The sequence below is a fragment of the Hemiscyllium ocellatum genome, chromosome 3 (genome assembly GCF_020745735.1).
Source record: "Hemiscyllium ocellatum isolate sHemOce1 chromosome 3, sHemOce1.pat.X.cur, whole genome shotgun sequence".
Classification (NCBI taxonomy): domain Eukaryota; kingdom Metazoa; phylum Chordata; class Chondrichthyes; order Orectolobiformes; family Hemiscylliidae; genus Hemiscyllium; species Hemiscyllium ocellatum.
In genome coordinates, this window is record NC_083403.1 from 99,846,723 (window position 1) to 99,870,813 (window position 24,091).

General features: G+C 43.6%; 1 protein-coding gene across 2 annotated transcripts in view; it reads left to right on the forward strand.

Moving 5' to 3' along the window:
* LOC132807012 (KH domain-containing, RNA-binding, signal transduction-associated protein 2-like) overlaps nucleotides 1-24,091 on the forward strand; it is a 556,391-nt gene that overhangs the window by 520,322 nt on the left and 11,978 nt on the right. For both annotated transcript variants that reach the window (XM_060821296.1, XM_060821305.1), the window contains exon 8: nucleotides 7,920-7,978. In XM_060821296.1, the coding sequence (XP_060677279.1) occupies nucleotides 7,920-7,978 (59 nt within the window). The remainder of the gene's footprint in view (nucleotides 1-7,919; nucleotides 7,979-24,091) is intronic.

The window sequence follows — 24,091 nt, forward strand, 5'->3', positions numbered from 1 at the left end:
TCCTAAACAGGCAGTCAGAATAGAACCAAGTGGAGATGGGGAGTTGCAATGGGGCCAAGGGGAGATAGGATGTCTCCAGTGAGGCTGAGGGGAAACACGGAATCTGCAGTGGGGTGAAGGGGAGACTGAGAGTCTGCAATGGGGCCGAGAGGAGACTGAGAGTCTGCAATGGGGCCGAGAGGAGACTGAGAGTCTGCAGTGGGGCCGAGGGGAGACTGAGAGACTGCAGTGGGGCCGAGGGGAGACTGAGAGACGGCAATAGAGCCGAGGGGAGACTGAGAGACTGCAGTGGGGCAGAGGGGAGACTGAGAGTCTGCAGTGGGGCCGAGGGGAGACTGAGAGACTGCAATGGGGCCAAGGGGAGACTGAGATACTGCAATGGGGCCAAGGGGAGACTGAGAGAATGCAGTGGGGCTGAGGGGAGACTGAGAGTCTGCAGTGGGGCTGAGGGGAGACTGAGAGACTGCAATGGGGCCGAGGGGAGACTGAGACTCTGCAGTGAGGCCGAGGGGAGACTGAGAGACTGCAGTGGGGCCGAGGGGAGACTGAGAGTCTCCAATGGGCCGAGGGGAGACTGAGAGACTGTAGTGGGGCCGAGGGGAGACAGAGAGTCTCCAATGGGCCGAGGGGAGACTGAGAGACTGTAGTGGGGCCGAGGGGAGACTGAGAGACTGCACTGGGGCTGAGGGGAGATTGAGAGACTGCATGGGGGCCAAGGGGAGACTGAGATACTGCAATGGTGCCTAGGGAAGACTGAGAGACTGCAGTGGGGCCAGGGGAGACTGAGTGTCTGCAATGGGGCCAATGGGAGACTGAGAGACTGCAGTGAGGCCGAGGGGTGACTGAGAGACTGCAGTGGGGCCGAGGGGTGACTGAGAGACTGTAGTGGGGCCAAGGGGAGACTAAGAGACTGAGAGTCTCCAATGGGGCCAATGGGAGACTGAGAGACTGCAGTGGGGATGAGGGGAGACTGAGAGACTGCAGTGGGGCCGAGGGAGACTGAAAGACTGCACTGGGGCTGAGGGGAGACTGAGAGACTGCAGTGAGGCTGAGGGGAGACTGAGAGACTGCATGGGGGCCAAGGGGAGACTATGAGTCTGCAGTGAGGCCAAAGGGAGACTGAGAGACTGCCATGGGGCCGAGGGGAGACTGAGAGACTGAGAGTCTGCAATGGGGCCGAGGGGAGACTGAGAGTCTGCAGTGGGGCCGAGGAGAGACTGAGAGACTGCGGTGAGGCCGAGGGGAGACTGAGAGAATGCAGTGGTGCCAAGGGGAGACAGAGAGACTGCAGTGAGGCCGAGGGGAGACTGACAGTCTGCAGTGGGGCCAAGGGGAGACTGAGAGTCTGCAGTGGGGCCGAGGGGAAACTGAGAGATTGCAGTGGGGCCGAGGGGAGACTGAGAGACTGCATGGGGGCCAAGGGGAGACTATGAGTCTGCAGTGAGGCCAAAGGGAGACTGAGAGACTGCCGTGGGGCCGAGGGGAGACTGAGAGACTGAGAGTCTGCAATGGGGCCGAGGGGAGACTGAGAGTCTGCAGTGGGGCCGAGGAGAGACTGAGAAACTGCAGTGGGGCCAAGGGGAGACTGAGAGACTGCAGCGGGGCCGAGGGGAGACTGAGAGTCTGCAGTGGGTTGAGGGGAGACTGAGAGACTGCAGTGGGGCTGAGGGGAGACTGAGAGTCTGCAATGGGGCCAAGGGGAAACAGAGAGACTGCAGTGGGGCCGGGGGGAAACTGAGAGACTGCAGTGGGGTCGAGGGGAGACTGAGAGACTGCAGTGGAGCCGTGGGGAGACTGAGAGACAGCAATGTGTCCGAGAGGAGACTGAGAGACTGCAGTGGGGCTAAGGGGAGAGTGAGATACCGCAGTGGGGCCGAGGGGAGACTGAGAGTCTGCACTGAGGCCGAGGGGAGGCTGAGAGACTGCAGTGGGACCGAGGGGAGACTGAGAGACTGCAATGCGGCCAAGGGGAGACTGAGAGTCTGCAAGTGAGATGGGAGGAACTGTAGCTAAAAAGAAACTTGTAGCTACAAAGACAGAGGCTGCAAAGAGGAGAGAATGGTTTCACCCCATTACCAAAGCGACAGTCAGCTAACCAATAGCTAAGAAAGTTTGAAATCATGATGTATTTAAATACTTAAAATGAATGTGACATCTCTAGCTTAAAGCTACAAATATTCACGAGTGTCTGAAGATTCTGGAGGGTGTTATTGTGATGAATACATTAGTTATTCAAATTAAATCCATAATTTGCACTAAGATGCAGTCAAGAGGCAGTAACTGCCGGGTTAAAATATTCCAGCCTTGTGAATATGTCATAAAAATGCATTAGCTGTGACTTCACCAGTCTATTCAAGATAGATGGAGGTGTTTAGGGTGATGGCTTTTTCTGTGTAGAATTACGTTATCTGTTATTTTGGTGAAAAAAATATTTTTGCTTTCTTAAACCTGTTGTCTTGTGCCAAATTAGTTTGTGATAATGCTTTCTTTGTGTTTTGAGCCAACTAAATTAATTACGGATATTGGTGAATTCTTCTAATGGTGTTTCTGTGAGAGTCCAAATGCCTTATATATTTATATAAATGAAGCATCACCTAATTAGTGAGAATGATTAAGTAGCCCAGAAAAAAATAGAACAGTTACCCTCAAAGGTTCCCTGAAAGCAATTATTTTATGCCCTGACATGAACTCTCATGAAAAAGAATGAAAACAATGAGTGAACAGGTTCTGACTGGGGTTTTCGGAGATAAGGCAGTTCAGCTTTCGAAGCTGCTGAGCTAGAAAACCATTTTTGCTTTTGCTATCTTGAGTTATTTTCCAAAAATTGATTTGTTGAAAGTTCTGGGAAAAGACAGGGAACCCTAGTCTGGAAAAACAAGTAGAAGTCTCCAGAGTTCTGTGGAAACTATTTGCAGTAACAGGTGACCCCCCGTGCCTGTACTACAATCCATCATCCAAAGGTTTCATAAAGGCCTGGTATTCATCGTTGAAGTGGTTATTGAACTGGCAAATTACTATTTTTTATTTATCACTGAACTATGTCAGTGTGTGAATGCAAGTTACTGATCAAAGAAGATTGGGTTTACATAATAGATATTAATTAGATTGCTTTGTTGTTCATCTGTCAAAAGTCACATGAGACCAGGTTATAGTCCTCCAGGTTTATTTGAATTCCTAAGCTTTCGGAGTGCTGCTTCTTCATCACTTGATCTGACGAAGGAGCAGCATTCCAAAAGTTTGTGATTTCAAGTAAACCTGTGGGACTACAACCTGGTGCTGTGTGATTTCTGACCTTATCCAACTCAGTCCAACACTGGGATCTCCACATCTTGGTCACTATTTTTATAACTTTAAAAAATTGCAAGTTATTATTATGAATGTAACTTTACCAGAACACAGATGAACAAGATTTGTTATTTGTAAAGTCTAGTTAAGAATACTTGAGCAAATTTGAGTGTCATTAAATATTTTAATATCATTGTGTTGCAAATCCAGTGATAGTGAGGCTGATTTGGTTTCACTTGCTATTCCTGTATTGTAACAAATTGCATTAATAAAGACGCTCACACATGCATACTCAGACATACCAGATGGACAAAGGCACACAGACTTGTTCACATACACACACTATTGCAAATCTACAGATATACACATGTACCCACATAATGCACCACACACATACACTAATATATACATACATAGGGCTGGACTTAAAGCTCTCTGCCAGTAGTTCTGAAGGCAAACAAACATAAAGTGCAGTCCTGCCACCTACCTTCCCACCTCGACCAATTAATAGCTACTTGAGAGCCTCACAGCAGAAGTAGCTACACAACATACAGGAAGCACAGAGTTTTAGTTGCATGACCTGATGGCTGGATGATTGCAAAGGGGTAGGTGGAGAGAACCCCTCATCTGTGGGCATCCCAACTCCAAGATCATGTCCCCTCTTTAAACCCTGCCATTCAGCCTCCCGAAACCAGCACCTATTCCCCCTCAGGCTACCTGGCCTCCTCAGCATGGTGGTGTTGAGATTTATGCTGGATGATAAAGCCCAGAGGTATATGTGTACATTCTTGTTGAAGAATAAACTTGTTGGCAAAAAGGACAATCATTAATTTGGAATGCAAATGAGTAAGTTTTATTGAACAATAAAGACTGACATAAAACATTCCATTAGTCAAGACAAGGCACAGTACACTGGTTCAGTGTATGTCACACTGCCTTTCCCATGGATCCCATAACTATTGGAAATTTTTTTGTTTGTTCCTTGAATCTGCTATCATGATCCTTGACATCCTTCAAGACTTTCACTCAATCGTGTATCCTGTTGCAGTTTTAAGACTTCAATTCAAGTTGAATCTTTTTCTCTCCCTTTCTAAAAATATGTTCACTTTTGTTTTGAGTCATAAACTTCAGCCTGAATACTGGATTTGAATACTGATTCCTATCCCTGATACTTACAGCTAGCCTCACTCTGTGACAATTAACTTAGTCACAACTGGATTCTTACAGCAACCCCTCAACCTTGCAACAAATGTCCATTGAATAGCAATTTTGTGCAAGTGGTATTTAGTTCCATACAAATGCTCTACTGTTAACACCTAACTCTCCATCATGTTAACTCACAGGAGTACATGGACGGACGTATACACACACACACATACACAGACATAGATGCACATACTTACACAGACACATACACATTCTCTTACATGCATACATAGGCATACAAATGCATGTTCACATGTTTACACAGGCATTTACTGAAAAACATAAATACAAACTCATACACACAAAGGGACATACAGAAACAGAGGAGAAAGTGAGGACTGCAGATACCAGAGCTCAGAGTCAAGGATGTAGTGCAGATCAAGCAGCATCTGAGGAGCAGGAGAATCAATGTTTCAGGCATAAGCCCATCATCAGGAACAGAAACAGACTCACGCACATATACTTGCCTACGTGCATACATGAATATATGCACATACGCAAAAGATCATATACAGAGATATTCAAATGTACATCTTGCAATCATATGCATATACAAATACACTTCCAAAGAGGCATCTGCTCAGAGATAGATACATACACAGATGTACACAAAAACACATGCACACACAAACAACACTTTTGTAATACAAACTACCATGGGTACTGCCATTCCATTAGTGCCATAACCCCTCAGTAATAACCACCTGACAGTGCAACACTCATTCAGTACTGCTGCTCGAATTGTTCAGTGCACTTTCAGTTCTGCACCCCAGGCAGCAAATACTTCCCTCAGTAATACCCATTTGACAGTGCAGTATTTACTCAGTGCTGGCATTCCAGTGTAGGTCAGTGCGGTATCATCAGTGGTTAGCGTTACTGCCTCACAGCGCCAGGGACCCAGGTTCGTTTGCAGCCTCGGGCAACTGACTATGTGAAATTCACACATTCTCCTATTGTCTGCATGGGTTTCCTTCAGATGTAGCCGTTCCTAACACAATCCAAAGATGAGTGGGTTAGGTGGATTGGCCATCCTAAATTGCCAGGGATGTGTAGGTTAGATGGATTAGGTATTGGAAATGCAGGGTTACAGGGATAGAATGGGGGATGGGTCTGGGTGACTTGGTCTTCAGAGGGTCAAAGTGACTCAATGGGGTGAATGGCCTGCTTCTACACTGTAACAATCGTATGATTCTACCCTTTCTCTGGCAAAGCAACACTCCATGAGTATTGTTGCTGTGACAGTACAGTTGTCCCTTCGTACTGTTCCTGTGACAATGCAGACTTCCCTAATTCTTGTTCCTCTGACAAGGCAGCACTTTCCAATTAGATAAGTGCAGCACCTCCTGAGTATTGCTCTTGATGATTACTCCTTTGACTTAGAGCAGTGCAAAAATCTCTGAGAGGCATTGGGCTGCAGAGATGCAGCTGAGTGAGACATAATGATTTGAATACAAGGAGGGCAGTTTTAAAGTTGGAGCATTGCCTGGTCGGGAGCTGGTCAGAGGATGAGTTGGATGGAGGCAACATAACCTAATGAAAGTTTAGGACGTGGAGGAATAGAATTTTAAATAAGCTCTGGATTCCAAAATTACCTTCCTGCCAGTCTAAGGAAGATTATCCTAGCTGCTCTCTTTCTGAGTTTGTATTCCTGAAGGATACCCTCTGGTATGAATTATTGAGAAAGCTGGGAGCACATCTGACAGAACAGAAGCTGAAGGGATCAGCAATGATGCCTGGGAGATCTTTTCATTCCTTAAAAAAAACTTGATCAATTCATCTCTTGGGATTACAGTTGGAACAACCTAACTGTTTAATCACTTGCTGAAAGAACTCACTTGGGAATTTACCTTCTAAGTGACGTCTTTCGAAGGTTTCTGATAATGCAGCAATTCAGTTCATTTCATCACAGCATAGTAATGACCTAGCACTATCTCTTCATAAAGTTATCACAGTTGATCACTGTGCTGTTAGCATTGGAGTGGACTGGCAATCCAAGCTTATAATGAGTGGTTGACACACTAGGTCCCAGAGTGCTTTCATCAGACTGTTAGATCCATTAAACTAAACCGACACTAACCTTGCAGAGAAAACGCTACATGTTGATCATAAAGGAAAGTAAATCCAGGGCAAAAGGGGAGGTAAGAAGAATTTATGATGACACTGAGTTATGATTTGGAATTTGCTTGAAAGGAAGAGGCTGGAGACAGATTCAATATTAATTTTTTTAAAAAGGAACTAGATGCTTCTTGAAAAGATAAATCAGAATTGCAGGGGTAAGTATGACTTCAGAAGTGAAAGGTGTTGGAAAATCTTTTTATATACTTTTGAAAGTGGTGGTGGAGGAGCAAAAGGACAGATGGCAGAGAATCTCAGTGCTAACGATATCCACGGCACTCTGGAGTAGTGAATTCAACAAAGTCATGACCCTTTGAGAGCCTTTTGTCCAATGTAGTGGCCCACAAACTCACCAACATACTAAAACAACAGCTAATGAACTTGAAAGACCCTATACAGACAACACGCGAAACTAATGTCATTTACAAAATACTATGCAAGAACTGTAACAAACACTACATTTGACAAACAGGAAGAAAACCACCAGGATACATGAACACCAACTAGCCACAAAACGACTTGACCCTCTCTCACTAGTATCCTTAAATATAGAGAAGGAAGGACACCACTTCGTCTGGGACAACATCCATTCTAGGACAAGCCAGAGACACGCATGAGAATTCCTAGAAACATGGCATTCCAACTGGAACTCTATCAACAAACACATCGAGTTAGACCCCCATCTACCACTCACTGAGAAAAATAACAGGAAATGACATAATCACTGGAAATGACATCACCAACCCAAAGAAACCAAAACATATAAATTATCAGCAATGCTTCGCCAGGTGGCCCACTGAAAATGTTACCTAATAGGGTGACAAAACATCTGGAAATGAACTCTCCAGCTCAGACAGCCAACCTACATCCAGAATCTCAACCTGAGCTACAAATCTTCTCAAAACTTGCTATAATAATTATTATTACTCAGCATTACACACAATGATAGCAATTGCTAATAATAATTACACACAATATTATCATCATGAATTACCCATAATAACTTAATAATCAACAAAAACAATACAAACTAATAATTATTATTCATAAGAATTATGCAAAAAGATAACAATTGCTATTAATAATTAGGCATACAACTATAACTATTACTAATAATAATTACACCAAAAACTATAACCAACAATTACACTCAATGATCACTGATAGCTGTAGAACAATACTAATTAAACACGTTTACCATGATCAATAATCAATGAAGTGCCATGGTAACTGTTACTAATATCAATTACAAATGCCATGTTAATTTTTTCTTGCTGTATGAGCTGTCATTCTGTGTTTGTTTTCTATTACAGTGGTCCTGAATATTACGATTATGGACATGGAACAAGTGAAGACATCTATGAAAGTTATGGTAAACCTGGCTCCATTTTCTTTCTGTTGAATGCTGAGTGTCACACTGAATTCCATTCAGAAATCAAATCATTCTGAAGAATTGCCATTGATTAAATTTTTCTTTCTTCCTTTGCAAAAAAATGTAATTTACCACAAATTGTTTGGACAACTGAAACAGAGACATGATTGTTGATCTTATCAGCTGAGTAACACTGCTGCCTCACAGCGCCAGAGACCCGGGTTCAATTCCTGCCTCAGGTGACTGACTGTGTGGAGTTTGCACGTTCTCCCCGTGTCTGCGTGGGTTTCCTCCGGGTGCTCCGGTTTCCTCCCACAGTCCAAAGATGTGCAGGTTAGGTGAATTGGCCATGCTAAATTGCCCATAGTGTTAGGCAATAGGTAAAATGTAAGGGTATGAGTGGGTTGCGCTTCGGCGAGTCGGTATGGACTTGTTGGGCCGAAGGGCCTGTTTCCACACGGTAAGTAATCTAATCCTGCCTCTGACTGACCACTAACAAAAAGTATCAGACAGTTCATTCGGATGCTGGAAAAGGTCTGGTGCTGGAAAAGCACAGCAGGTCAGACAGCATCCGAGGATCAGGAGAGTCAAAACTTCAGGCATAAGCCCTTCATCAGTTCATTCTAGTGAAGACCAGTATAGACTTAGACTAAAGGGATTCCAATATAAGATTGAGATGACGAGGAATTTCTATTTTCAGATGGTTGTGAGTTTTTGCAACTCCTTACCACAGAGAACTGACAGAACAGAATCCTTGTGTATACTTAAGGCTGAGTTAGATAGATTGTTGATCAGTCGTGGAATCGTGGGTTATGGGGAAAGGGCAGGACCTTGGACATGAGGAATCAGCCATGATTCTCTTGAGTGGCACAGTTGTCTCAAGGGACCAAATGGCATACTCCTGTTCCTATTTCTTATAGTCTTAGCAAAGACTGACTCTGGAATCTTAGGCTTCATTATTAAGAGCAGTTAGAACAAGAGTGGAGTTGTTATGTAGATCCCCTATAACGCACTGTCTCAGCTACAGCTACTGTCCCTACTTCTGACCACCACACGTTCAGGATGTGAGAGTCTTGAAAATATGAGAATGGTTCTATGGTGAAGAGATTTAGCAACAAGGTGACATTAGAGAAACAGAAGTTATTCTACTGAGAGTAAAAGAGATTGAGGGGAGATCTGATTGAAGTCAAGAAAATGATTGCAAATTTAGATAATGTAAACCTTGGATGAAGGTAAATAGACTGTGCATCAAAGGTTTAATGTTTAATGTATGGGGAATGTGTAGAAGAATAGGAAGTGGTAATGAGAGGGAGTTCACTGCCTGTGAGGGTGTTACAAGTGTGTAAGCAATCACTGACTCCAGAAAGAAATTGGATGGTAATTTGAAGGAAATAAACTTGCAGGGCTACAGGGGTTGAGGGAAAGTGGGACTGAATGAATTGCTGCCCCGAACAGCCAGCCTGGAATCGATGGGCTGAGTAACCTCATACAGGTAAAAACAAGGACTGCAGATGCTGGAAATCAGAGTCTAGATTAGAGTGGTGCTGGGAAAGCACAGCAGGTCAGGCAGCATCCGAGGAGCAGGAAAATCAATGTTTCAGACAAAAGCCCTTCATCAGGAATAGAGGCAGGGTGCTTGCAGTGGAAAAATAAATCAGAGGGGGGGTGGGGGTGGGGAGAAAGTAACATAGGGTACAATAGGTGAATGGGGGTGGGGATGGAGGTGATAGGTCAGAGAGGAGGATGGAGTGGATAGGTGAAAAGGAAGATAGGACAGGTTATGAGGGCAGTGCTGAGCTGGAAGGCTAGAGCTGGGGTGAGGAGGGGGAAGGGGAAATGAGGAAATTGGTGAAATCCACATGATGCTCTGGGGTTGAAGTGTTCTGAGGTGGAAGTTGAGGTGTTCTTCCTCCAGGCGTCGAGTGATGAGGGAGCGGCGGTGAAGGAGGCCCAGGACCTGCATGTCCTCAGCAGAGTGGGAGGGGAAGTTGAAATGTTGGGCCACAGGGTGATGGGGTTGATTGGTGCAGGTATCCCAGAGATGTTCCTTAAAGTGCTTTGCTAGGAGGCGTCCAGTCTCCCCAATGTAGAGGAGACCACATCGGGAGCAACAGATGCAATAAATGATATTGGGGGATGTACAGGTGAAACTTTGGATATGGAAAGCTCCTTTGGGGCCTTGTATGGAGGTGAGGGAGGAGATGTGGGCGCAGGATTAGTAATTCCTGCAGTGGCGGGAGAGGGTTCCAGAAAGGGATGATGGGTTGTTGGGGGGTGGACCTGACCAGGTAGTCACGGAGGTAACAGTCTTTGCGGAAAGTGGAAATGGGTGGGGAGGGAAGTATATCCCTGGTGGTGGGGTTCGTTCGGAGGTAACGGAAATGTCGTTGGATGATGTGGTTTATGCGAAGGTTGGTAGGATGGAAGGTGAGTACCGTTTGTTACGGTTGGAGGGGTGGGGTTTGAGGGCGGAGATGTGGGATGTGGACGAGATGCGTTGGAGGCATATTTTTTGGGAATTGCAAAACCTGCGCCCACACCTCCTCCCTCACCTCCATCCAAGGCACCAAAGGAGCTTTCCACATCCATCAAAGTTTCACCTCTACATCCACCAATATCATTTATTGCATCCGTTGCTCCTAATGCGGTCTCTAAAGAAGGAGGCCATCTGGTGTGTTCTGTGGTGGAACTGATCCTCCTGGGAGCAGATACGGCAGAGGCGGAGGAATTGGGAATATGGGATGGCATTTTTGCAGGAGGTAGGATGGGAAGAGGTGTAATCCAGGTAGCTGTGGGAGTCGGTGGGTTTGTAAAAAATGTCGGTGTCAAGTCGGTCGTCATTAATGGAGATGGAGAGGTCCAGGAAGGGGAGGGAGGTGTCAGAGATGGTCCAGGTGAATTTAAGGTCAGGGTGGAATGTGTTGAGGAAGTTGATGAATTGCTCAACCTCCTCATTGGAGCACAAGGTGGCGCCAATGCAATCATTAATGTCACAGAGAAAGAGGTGGGGAGTGGTGCCGGTATAATTACGGAAGATGGACTGTTCTACGTAGCCAACAAAGAGACAGGCATGGCTGGGGCCCATACGTGTACCCTTTGGTCTGGAGGAAGTGGGAGGATTCGAAGGAAAAATTATTAAGGGTGAGGACAAGTTCAGCCAAACGAATGAGAATGTCGGTGGAAGGGTACTGTTGGGGACATCGGGAGAGGAAGAAATGGAGGGCTTGGAGGCTTTGGTCATCGCGAATGGAGGTGTAGGGGGATTGGATATCCATGGTGAAGATGAGGCATTGGAGGCCTGGGAAACGGAAGTCTTGGAGGAGGTGGAGGGCAGGGGTGGTGTCACGCATGTATTTGGGGAGTCCCTGGACTGGGGGGATAGGACAGTGTCAAGGTAGGTGAAGATGGGTTTGGTGGGGCAGGAGCATGCTGAGACAATGGGTCGGCCAGGGTAGTTAGGCTTGTAGATCTTGGGCAGGAAGTAGAATCGGGCAGTGCGGGGTTCCCGGACTATGAGTTTGGAAGCTGTGGGTGGGAGATCTCCTGAGGTGATGAGGTTCTGTATGGTCTGGGAGATGATGGTTTGGTGATGGGGGGGTGGGATCATGGTCAAGGGGGCAGTAGGAGGAGATGTCTTCGAGTTGGTGTCTGGCTTCAGGTCGGTGCACCAAATTACCAAAACACCCCCTTTATCTGCTGGTTTGATGGTGAGGTCGGGATTGGAGCAGAGGGAGTGGAGGGCTACGCGTTATACGGGTGAGAGTTTGGAGTGGGGGAGGCGGGTAGACAGGTTAAGGCGGTTAATGTCTTGGTGGCAATTGGAAATGAAGAGATCGAGGGCAGGTAATAGGCCAGCGCGGGGTGTCCAGGTGGATGGAATGTTTGGAGGCGGGCAAAGGGGTCCTCGGAAGGTGGACGGGAGTCTTGATTGTAAAAGTAAGCTCGGAGGCGGAGGCAGCGGAAGAAGTGTTCAACATCAAGGCATGTATTAAATTCATTGATGTGTGAATGGAGGGGGATAAAGGTGAGGCCTTTGCCGAGGACTGATCGTTCATCCTCAGCGAGGGGGAGGTCTGGAGGGATGGTGAAAACTCGGCAGGGCTGGGAACTAGGGCCTGGTGTGGGTGTGGAGCTGGGATTGGGGGCAGAGCCTGTAATTGGAGTTGGTGTGGAGTTGGAGGGAATTGGGGTGGAGTCATGAGCGGGTTGATGTTCCCCTCAGGATTTTGGGGGGCGGGGATGGTGACAGTGTGATCTGTGGGGGGTGCGTGTCAGCAGAATGCAGGTGAGTGGCATTGGTGGGGGCGGAAGTGATAGCAAACACGGCAGTGGGAGGGGCACAGAAGTCACTGAGCATGTGACATCAGCGATGATGTGAGGGGCGGAAGTTATGTCACGTGTGGTGCATGAGGAATTGTGAGGGGCGGAAGTAGCTGTGGAAGCGGCCATGATGGGGGCAGAAATGATGTCATCCATCACCGTGGGGATGGTGGCTGCAGCAGCGGCATGGCTAATGGCGTCCGAGCAGTTCCAGAGGCCGGGGGAATCTTCTGGAATGTTTGAGAAGCGCTGGTTATGGAGGTGGGTAGATAAAAGTTTGTTGTACTTTTGGTTTTTGATGTTTGAGATGGTGTTGAAATACTGTTTGTTGAGAGTATAAATTCTCCTGAGAATATAGTACAGAGTGGGTCCTTTGCAATTCTGAGAGAGTGTGGCCCTCAGCTGAGGCAGGGCTGACTGTAGAGAGGTTAGGTGCCGGTGCATTGCTGCGAGTGTGGAGCAAAGGATCTTGAAGGAGAACCGTTGCTGGTGTTTTTGAATCTGTACTGTTTGTCCTGTTTGGTTCTGAAATCTGCTGATTTAAAGGTGTTCTGGAGTCCATGTGTGATGAGTTGGTTACGGAGGTAGGCGCTGAGAAAGCAACTGTGGCTTTGGTAGTGAGTTTTTCAGGACATGGTTGAAGAGCTTCAGGGCAGAGGAGATGACCTGGGAGTTGCAGTGAGAGAGAGACTCACTGAGATTCTTGTAGAGAGAGGAGGAAAACTTCAAGGCAGGCATCCTTGCAAGAGGATTCGCAGTAGGGTTAAAATCAACTAGGTAAAAACAAGGACTGCAGATGCTGGAAACCAGAGTCTAGATTAGAGTGGTGCTGGGAAAGCACAGCAGGTCAGGCAGCATCCGAGGAGCAGGAAAATTGATGTTTCAGGCAAAAGCCCTTCATCAGGAATAGAGGCAGAGTGCCTGCAATGGAGAGATAAATGAGAGGGGGGTGAGGGTGGGGCAAAAGTAGCATAGAGTACAATAGGTGAATGGGGGTGGGGATGGAGGTGATAGTTCAGAGAGGAGGGTGCAGGAAGGTAGCAAAGAGTACACTGGGTGGATAGGGATGGCGATGAAGGTGCTAGGTCAAAGAGGAGGGTGGAGTGGATAGGTGGGACAGGTTATGACGGCGGTGCTGAGCTGAAAGGCTAGAGCTGGGGTGAGTGGGGGAAGGGGAAATCAGGAAACTGGTGAAATCCACATTGATGCCCTGGGGTTGACGTATTCCGAGGCAGAAGATGAGGCGTTCTTCCTCCAGACATCGGGTGGTGAGGGAGCGGCGGTGAAGGAAGCCCAGGACCTGCATGTCCTCGGCAGAGTGGGAGGGGGAGTTGAAATGTTGGGCCACATGGTGTGGGGTTGATTGGTGCGGGTGTCCCAGAAATGTTCTCTAAAGCGCTCTGCTAGGAGGCCCCAGTCTCCCCAGTGTAGAGGAGACCGCATTGGGAGCAACAGATGCAATATGATATTGGTGGATGTGCAGGTGAAATTTTGCTGGACGTGGAAAAGCTCCTTTGGGGCCTTGGATGGAGGTGAGGGAGGAGGTGTGGGCGCAGGTTTTGCAATTTCTGCAGTGGGAGGGGAGGGTGCCAGGACGGGAGGGTGGGTTGTTGGGGGGCATGGACCTGACCAGGTAGTCACGGAGGGAACAGTCTTTGCAGAAAGTGGAAATGGGTGGGGAGGGAAATATATCTCTGATGATGGGGTCCGTTTGGAGGTGGTGGAAATGTCGGCAGATGATGTAGTTTATGCTAAGGTTGGTAGGGTGAAAGGTGAGTACCAGGAGGTTTTTGTCCTTGTTAGGGTTGGAGGGGTTGAGATTGAGGGTGGAGAGGTGGGATCTAGATGAGATGCGTTGGAGGACATCTTTAACTATGTGGGAAGGGAAATTGCGGTCTCTAAAGAAAGAGGCCATCTGGTGTGTTCTGTGGTGGAACTGGTCCTCCTGGGAGCAGATACGGAGTAACCTCATATGCCATAAGTTACCTTATGAGCCAAGCATGTTCCCATGTTTCATGATCTCATTCTAATCAACGTAACCTCCTCTCTTTACTCCCTCTTATGTTTATCCAGCTCCCCTTAACTGTATCAACATTATTCACCTCAACTTCTCCATGTGGCAATGAGTTCCACCTTCCAATCTCTGAGAAACAACATTTCTCAGAGTCCTTTGTTACTTTATGCATCACATCCAGAAGCTCCCTCCACCCTGAGATGCCATGTCTTCAAAGTGAGGCAAGAAAGCTGGAAAGATCCAGGATTAAATCTCCACTATCTCTCCACCCATTCCCATTGATGTGATGCATAACTGAAGGAGCTATCACTATCCACTTGTCAGAAATAAGCCCAATTGGGAATTCAGAAGAAACATTCTCACCCAGAGAGCAGAGAGAATGTGGACCTGGTTCCCACAGGAATGTTTCAGGTAAATAGAATAGTACACTTAAGAGACAACTTGATAACCAAATGAGGGAGAATGGAGTAGAAGGACAGGTTGATTGGTGAAAGAGGAGGCTCATGTGGGTTTTAAATTGCAATTGTTGAAAGGTTTCACACACAGAGAGGCTACTTGGCCCATCATATCTGTGCTAGCCAAAGAATGAGCTACCCAGTCTAATCCCCCTTTTCTGGCATTTAGTCTGTACCCCTGCATGGACATTAAGCAGAATACCATTTCCAAAGGTTATAGTGTCTAGTGAACGGACATGTTCGAAACAAGAGCAGAAGATAAAGGATGCCTGGTGTGCTTATCCAAACATCTTTTGAAAGGTCGAAAGGTCTGCTTGTGCTCTGTATCTTCAATATAGTAGAACTGGGTCTGAATTCGCTCACTCCCAGTGGTCCAAAACTAGTAGACGGAATAAGCTAATGCAGCTTCCCAGTACAGAGATTGTCCCTCAGGACTATGTCTGATTCCTTGGGATATTCAGTACGGGTTCAGACTTGGTGAAAAGAGCACATACTGAGGCATACTGTGAGTAAGGTGAACAGGGTGAACACTCTGTCTGTCTGACACAATTACTAAGTGGTCCAATTCATTCAGGAGGTGAATACAGCTTGTCACTGCCGATCTCAACAAACCTCCCGTAACCATTCACTGCAGCTCTTCAAAAGTGAGGGGTTACAAACTTCAGAGTTTAAATAGATCACCTATTCCAAAGGCTGCGGAATCTAATGAACCTGTGTGCCTGGAACAAGAGTAAAGGTTTTATGGTTTGAAGCATTCAAGTGAGACATATATTCTTATTACCATATAACTTGCCTGACTGCTGATCACAATCACTGTGAAAAGCAAAGAGAATGGGACAGTATTTTGTCTTTCTCTGGAAGTTTCCATTGGTTTGTAGGAAATAGCAAGTGACTGATTAATTTGGAAAAAAAGTCACAACACCTCCTGCATGGAAACTAACAGGTTTTCTTCAACTTTAAATAGCTTTTTTTAATTGAGAAAAAATTAACCTTTGCTGTGTCAAGAAACAGTGCACACATCTCTCTGTCTCTCTCTGTCTCTACCCCCCCTCTCTCTCCCTGTCTGTACCTTGTAATTTGTTCCCAGTTCCAATCTGCTCAGTTAATTAAGAACCAATCAGCTTCACTTGTAAACAATTCTTCGGCTGGTGATCATCTGTACAAGCAGGAACTCGTAGCCACAAAAAAACAGAGTTCACATAGGTATTGAATTCCTTGCTTTGAAATTATGTAGCCAACCTGGTAAATCCACGTTCTTTTTTTAAAAAGTAGTTCTTTCTCCTTGTCTGCCACAGCTTTTACCTTCAATACTGTCGGTTTGAATAATGACAGATGATGACTTTGTGAAGTGGAGAAGAGGGCAATGATCTAGATGGATTATAGAGGAAGTTGGATAAACAGACAAAGGGGAAATGATGGTCGAGTTAACTGAAGGTGGATAGGAAGAGGAAATAAATGCCAACATGCATGAATAGGAGTGGACAGCCTATTTCTATGCTGTAATCATTATAACCAGATGATAGCAAATCAGACGGAAGAGGAGTAGCTTCAGCACTTGAACATAAGATCAATTTTGAGTCATCGTAATGTTCTAAGTATGTATTAATTCAGCTTTACTTGATTAATTCCTTCAATCCAGATCCTATGACAATGCTATCAACACTACCAAAATTAACCAATGTCAGCACAAATAACTTGATCTTCTAATTTTGGAAATGTTTGATTCTTATTTTTAATTTCATTGGTTTTTTGGAGTGGTGGTCAGTTCTGCCTTTTTTTTAATCATCCAATATTTTTATAATTTCAGTTTGGTTTTCCATTCTGGTTGTGAATGAATTATTACACAGAAGTGAGTTGAAGTCTTCCAAAAATAAACACTTAACATCAAGGCAGCACTTGACCATGTAGGACACCAAGGAGACATATCACTCCATCCACCATGAGCAGTAGGGTACACCATTTACAAGATGCACTGAACATCTCGCCAAAGCTCCTTAATCAGTACCTTTCTAACCTACAAATACCACCACCTATACGCACAAGGGCAGCAGATGTATGGGAACTGCACGAGCTGCAAGCTGCCTTTCAAGTCACTCACCAGCCTGACTTGGAAATTATCACAATCTACCAGGTAGCAGTGTAAATTGAGCTCCACTATTCCAGTAGTTATACTTATGTTAAAAGGTTTTTTAGGTAAACACAGAACCTCAATATGCCTCACAGCCAGACCGAGGAAGATAGAAATTACAAGCAAGTTTTCATTATTGAACAAGAACTATTATTATTTATTATAGTTATTTAGACTATAGCTACAAGTATTAGGGTGGCACGGTGGCTCAGTGGTTAGCACTGCTGCCTCACAGCTTCAGGGACCCAGGTTCAATCCCTGCCTTGGGTAACTGTGTGGCGTTTGCACACTCTCCCCATGCCTGCGTGGATTTTCTCCAGGTGCTCAGGTTTCCTCCCACAATCAAAAGATGTGCAGGTCAGGTGAATTGGTCATGCTAAATTGCCCATAGTCAGGGGTGAATATGGGGAATGGGTCTGGGTGGGCTACTCTTCAGAGGGTCGGTATGGACTTGTTGGGCCAAAGGGCCTGTTTCCTTACTGTAGGGAATCTAATCTAATCTAAACAGATATATATCGCTGACATATAACATGACTAAGGATATACGCGCGCACACACAATTATTGATGGAGGTAGAGAAAAACTCTAAAGTGAGTTGAGGGGCCTTTGTTTCCCAATTCCAATGTTGAGGTGATCCTACTTCGGTTCAGATTAGATTACTTACAGTGTGGAAACAAACCCTTTGGCCCAACAAATCCACACCGACCTACAACCCACTCATACATTTACCCCTTACCTAACACTACGGACAATGTAGCATGGCCAATTCACCTGACCCGCACATCTTTGTGACAATGGGAGGAAACCGGAGCACCCGGAGGAAATCCACACAGACACGGGGAGAACGTGCAAACTTCCCTGAGGCAGGAATTGAACCCGGGTCTCTGGCGCTGTGAGGCAGCAGTGCTAACCATTGTGCCACCATGCCGCCCATAAACAGGCCCTTGTTCAGTTGTCTTTCTCCAGATGCTTCCATTGGCTTGTAAGAAATAGAGAGTGACTGATTAAGTTGGAAAATTTGCAGGAAAGGTAACAGGTTTTCTTCAAGTTTAATTTTTTTTATTGAGAAAAAATAAGCAACCTCTGCTGCATAGAGCAGCACACACTTTCCTCTCTCTCTCTCTCTCTCTCTCTCTCTCTCTGTACCTTATAACTTGTTCCCAGTTCCAACCTGCTCAGTTAGTTAAGAACCAATCAGCTTCACTTGTAAACAATTCTTTGGCTGGTGATCATCTGTACATAGCAAGAACTCGTAGCCACATAAAAAAAGAGTTCACAATAGGTTTTGAATTCCTCGCTTTGAAATTATGTAGCCAATCTGGTAAATCCTCGTTCTTTTTTTCTCTTTCTCCTTTTATGCCACAGTTTATAGAGACACAAGCATAAAAAGACATGGTCCTTACATGCCTACATCCTGAAGGAAAATTAAACACCATTTCAAAAATGCTAAACCTTCAATACACAATAAAACAAGTCACATTCTTCTTCCCAATTTATGCAAAGTTATGTGGTGTTGGAAGTTTCTAGCATTTAACCTAATCTAACATTTAATTTGGGATAATGTAATTATGTTTCTATTATCTTTTCCAGTAATATGAATAATTTTACATTAAACAATTGCAACAAAAGGCTTACTCTAAACAGTCTCGCAATCCAACTTTTAAACTTTCAAAAAGGTTAAGGCTGGATTATGATCAGTATAAGTTAGTGTTTTCTTATTTCAATATCAGACATTGACTTCTAGTGCTGAAGAGGCAACAGTAATTCTAAAGTCTCTTTTCCTACAGTGGAATACTTCTTCTGATACTGATTTAGTTTCATGGAGAGCCACTTGGACGGTCAATGTGGATTTGTTGGGCCAAATGACCTGTTTCCACACTGAAGGGATTCTATGGCCTCTCCGTTTCTAATTTATCATTCTGTAACAAGACATTACCTACCTCCAGATTGCTAGCATCATTCATCAATTTTAAAGGTTTAGAAAAATCAGGACCAGCCAACACTAGTTCATTTGTTAGGATAGACTACAGCTTCTCAAATGCTGTTTGGTATTCTGCTGACCATAACATATTTGCTTGTTTCTTGAATAAATTTATTAAATATTCAGTTAGTGTACTGAAATTAGACACACATTTCTGGTAAAATCCACACATTCCTAAAAATCCTGTCCCAAGTGAATCACTCTTGCTGTCATGAATTCCATAATTTAACACTAAGTTGCCAACTATAATTACACAGGTCTTCACCTTGTCATTCATGCTCTTCCCAAATGTTACTGTATACTGCAACATTATCTAAATACAATGAAGTTGCAAACCAGCTACTTACCCATAGTCAGAGAATGTGTGTGTGTGTCAATGACAATAAGGACTTGGCCACCATACTGAGTACTTACTCTACATCAGTATTTACAGGAGAGGAAGACCTTAGCATGTCAGATATTTCAAGGATACATATGGAAGTAAAACAGATGCTCAGCCATATTAATGTAAGCAAACTAACTGCACTGAAGAAAATTATCAGACTTAAAAGTGACAGTTTCCCAGGAGTAAGTGGATTCATTCCAGGATTTGAAAGAAAGTAGCCAAGTTCTCATGATTCAGGAACTGTTCCTTTGCTTTGCAAAATTACGCATGTCACACCACTATTTAACAAAGGTGAGAATTGGAGACCAGGAAATTATGGAGCAGATCACCTAATATCTATTGTCGAAAATTACTCGGGTCTATAATTAAAGGAAGGTTATCTGAAGAACTTGAAGTTTTATCTGTTGATCAGTGAGAACTGGTATGGATTTGCAAAGAGTAGGTTGTGCCTGACAGGAATGATTTATTTTTGAAGACCTGCTTAAAGAAGCGGATGGGAATATCTACAAATGGTCTTTTTCTATGGGCCTCCAGTTGGATTTGATTTGATCTTGTGGGGAACTGTTAGCTCAAGTTGAGCCTGTGAAATTAAGAGCAAATGATTAATCTGATAAGGATTTTTCTGAAGGAACAGTGAGTGGGATAATGGGCAGAGACTGCTGAGGTGTCCTGCAGGGTCTGGGTAGAGATCTCACTGAGATTATGGGATGAAAAGCCATATATCCAAATTTATTGATAAAATAAAACATATGGGTCACTGTAGAGGGAACAAAACAATGTAAAGAGATTTTAATCAGTTATTTGAATGCGAAAAATAGTAATAAATAAATTTCAATATTGGCGAATGCGAGGTTATCCACTTTGTACTGAGAAAAAATCAAACAGGGCACTTTCTAATTGGTGAAAACTAGAAACTGTCCATAGACACCCAGGGGTCCAGTTACACAGACCATGACAATGTTATAAATGGATACAGAAAATAATTAGAAAGGCTAATGGCCTTTGTACATAGGAGACTAGAAGTGGTAGATGTCACTGTTCACTTATACAATCCTTAGTCGTTCTTCATATGAAATACTTTGTACAGTTTGAGGCACCATCTCTTAAGCACATATTGACCTTGATTTGTAGATTTGTCAGAATGATACTTACATTCCAAGAGTTAAATCATGACGGAGATTGCATTCCCATAGTATTTCCTTCTGGGTGGACGAGGGTTCATTTCCACTTTATTGAGAAATTTAAGGGGTAATTTGATCAAAGGAGAATAAATATAGTTGAGGGAAAGAAGTTTCCATTGCCTGGGAAGTCTAGCACTACAGAACTTAATCAACAGATTTGAGGTTGACCTTTTAGAAGTGAAATCAGGAAACACTTCTTCATACAAAGGGCAGGAGAAATCTTGATCTTTCTTCAACAAAAGCTAGATTAATCATTCCATTTAAAACTGAGATTAATGACTTTTTGGTAACCAGAGGGATTTGGGGCAAAGATGGGAGTTGGATCTGGGACATAAAACAATGATGACTTCATTGAATAATAGCACAGGCTCAAAGGATTGAATGGCCTACTGCTGTTCCTATGTTCATATGATTCTTTATTTATGAGGGAGATACAGTGGAAAAAAAAGAGGGCTGGGAGAAGACTGCAGTGAAGCATCAATGCCACTACAGACCAGGTGAGTCAATGGACTGTTTGTGTTCTATCATATCTGTATGACTCAATGTACAATCTAGATAAAAAACAATGACTGCAGATGCCGGAAACCAGAGTTTAGATTAGAGTGGTGCTGGAAAAGCACAGCAGTTCAGGCAGCATCCAAGGAACAGTAAAATCGACATTTCGGGCAAAAGCCCTTAATGTATTATATGCAGTAAGACAAAATTACCTCCTCGAGCCTCTCTTCAGCAATTCTTTTTAATCATGACACTCTATTCTGCTAAATAATCAAACTCCAGGACTCTAAATACTTGACATTTTGAAGACTGCCAGCACACCAAGGCCTTGATTATCTATCCAGTGAGTTCAGTTGATGAAGAATTTAGCAAGTAATAGGCCCACAGTTCGCTGACCAGTCCTCCCTGTGATTAGAGACCCTCACCTGGAGCGCTGGATGATGCAATTGCTTTTCCTATCCTGTTGAACATACAAATTGGGAGTCTACCCACTATTCAATAAGATTATAATTGATCTCTTTATGTTTCAAAGTCCACATTCCCATCTACCCAATAAGCCTTGCTTGTCCCTGCCTAACCAGAATCTATCTATCTCCAGCTTAACGTATTCACTGATCCCACCTGCTGAGGCAAATAATTCAAAGGTTGGGAAAAATTCTGAGAGAAAACAAATTTCCCTCATCTCTGATGTAAAAGGGCAATCCCTAATTTTTAAATAATATCTCCTCGTTCTGAATTGAGCCTTTTCCATGTTTACCTAGTCCAAACCATTCAGAATCTTATAAACCAGTTATTTCACCCACACTCAACTAAACTTCAGAGGAAACAAACCCAGTGTGCTGAAGCCTTCCAAATATAACAATTCATGCATCAAATCAACCTTCTCCAAACCACTTCCAATGCATTTACATCTACCCTTAAATCGGGAGACCAAAACTTTCCAGAATATTCAAGATGTGGTCTCTCATTAGTGTCCTGTATAATTGAAGCATAGCATCCTTACCTTTATGTTCAATTCTCTTGTAACAAAGAGTAGCATTCCATTAGTCTTTGTGATTACTTTCTGTAGCTGCATACTAATGTCTTATTCACTAGAACTTGTCTGCAGTTTGGAATTCATCAGTTGTTCTTCATTTAAGTAATACTCTGCTTTTTTGTTCTTCTTGCCCAAGTGAACAACTTCACAGCTCAGACTCCAATGAGACCTCACTTGTCGCATCCTGCCATACTCTTTTCTACTAACCAGTCAAACCACCTATGTCGTGAGCTCCCACTTTGCTTTCCAAATGTCTTTTGGAAATCCAAGTACATCTGAAGGTTTTATTTATCCATAGTGTATTTTACTCTTTCAATGAATAGATTGTTTAAACATAATTCCCCTTTCCCAAAACCATACTGCTTCTTCCCAGTTATCTTGAGTTTTTCCAAGTGCCCAGCTATAACCTCCTGAATGATTAATTCCAACTTTGCCACAACAAATGTCAAAATAATTGACCTTTCTTGAAAACAGGATATATATTTGCTATTTTCCACTCTGATAGAACCTTTCCTATATCTCGTATTTTTTGCAACATTAATACTAACACATCTACTATCTCTTTAGCAACCACTTTAAAGACCCTAGGATGAAATCCATCAGGATTCTGTCAGTCTGCAGCTCCATTAGTTTGCTTAGTACTGCCTCCCTATTGATTATAACTTCCCCAAGTTCTCTGTCTCTTCCACCTGCCGATTTTCAGCTCTTACTGGAAATGCTTTTTATGTCCTCTTGGTAAATATGGAAGCAAAATATTTGTTAATTTCATCTGCCATTGTCATATTATCCGTTGTTAATTCCTCATTCCTCTATCTCTTGAGAACCAACACTCCTTTTTTCTTTGCCTTTTTAAATGTGTGAAAACTCTACTGTTTTTACATATCTAGATAGCTTCCTCTCTAAACCATGTTTTTCTGTATAATATTTTAGTCATTTTCTGCTGTTTATATGCTGTCCAAACACTGACCTGATGTTTGTTTAATTATACATTTTTTCCTTAAGGTTTATGTGATTTTTAACTAATTTAGTTAACAATGGATGATGTGTCATCCTCTTAGAAATGTTCTTTATAGTTGAATACACTTGTTCTGAGTATTCTTACATATCCCTTTCAATACTGCCACTGTGTCTCTATTGATCTATTCCTTAGTCTAGTGTCCCAGTTCATTTCAGCTAGGTTGGCTTTCAAGCCCACATAGTTAGCCTTATTTAAGTTTAAAATGCTAGACCTGTATCTAACCTTCGCCCTTTTAAATTAGATGCAAAATCCTATCAGATTATAGTCATTGCTACTGAGGGATCCTTCACTCTGAGGTCATTAACTATTCCTGTCATATGACACAATACCAAATCCAATATAATCTGGTCTCTGGTTATTTTCAGAATATGTTGCTCTAAGAAACAATCTTAAAAGCATTTTTTAACTCCTCATCGAAGCAACTACTGCTAATCTGATTTTTCCAGTTTCTGTGTAAATTAAAATCACCTATAATTATTGTTCTCCCGTTATCACAAACACCTAATATTTTTCTTTGTAGACTTTGTCCTACATTCTAGTTACTGTTACAGGAGCCTGTACATTACTCCAACTAGTGTATTCTTGACCATATTATTCTTCACCTCCACCCAAAGCAATTCTATGTCCTAATGTCCTGAACTAAAGTCAGCTCTAAAAGCCATCAGTGCTTCATTAACCAAAAGCCATCCTTTACAAAAAATGCTATCCCTCCACCTTTACCTGCTTTTGTATTTTGTTGAATGTCATATAGCCCTTAATATTCGAGACCTAATCCACGTTATCCTGTCCGCCATGTCTTTGTAATAGTTATCAGATTGTATTTACTTCAAGATGCACTGTCAATTTGTTGGCTGTGTTATGAATGCTACACACATTCAGACATAGAGTATTTTAGTTATGTCTTTTTGATATCTTTGTAACATCTAATCTTAACTGTTGGAGGTTTCTTAAGTTTATTTTCTCCTTCTCTTGCTGTCATTCTCTGACCTTCATTTCTCTTTTTACTATTTTGCTCTACTAACATGACTCTAACCCTTGATTTACACCATCCGCACAAAGTTTAATCCCTCATCCCCTCTTGTTTAATTTAAAACCTACTC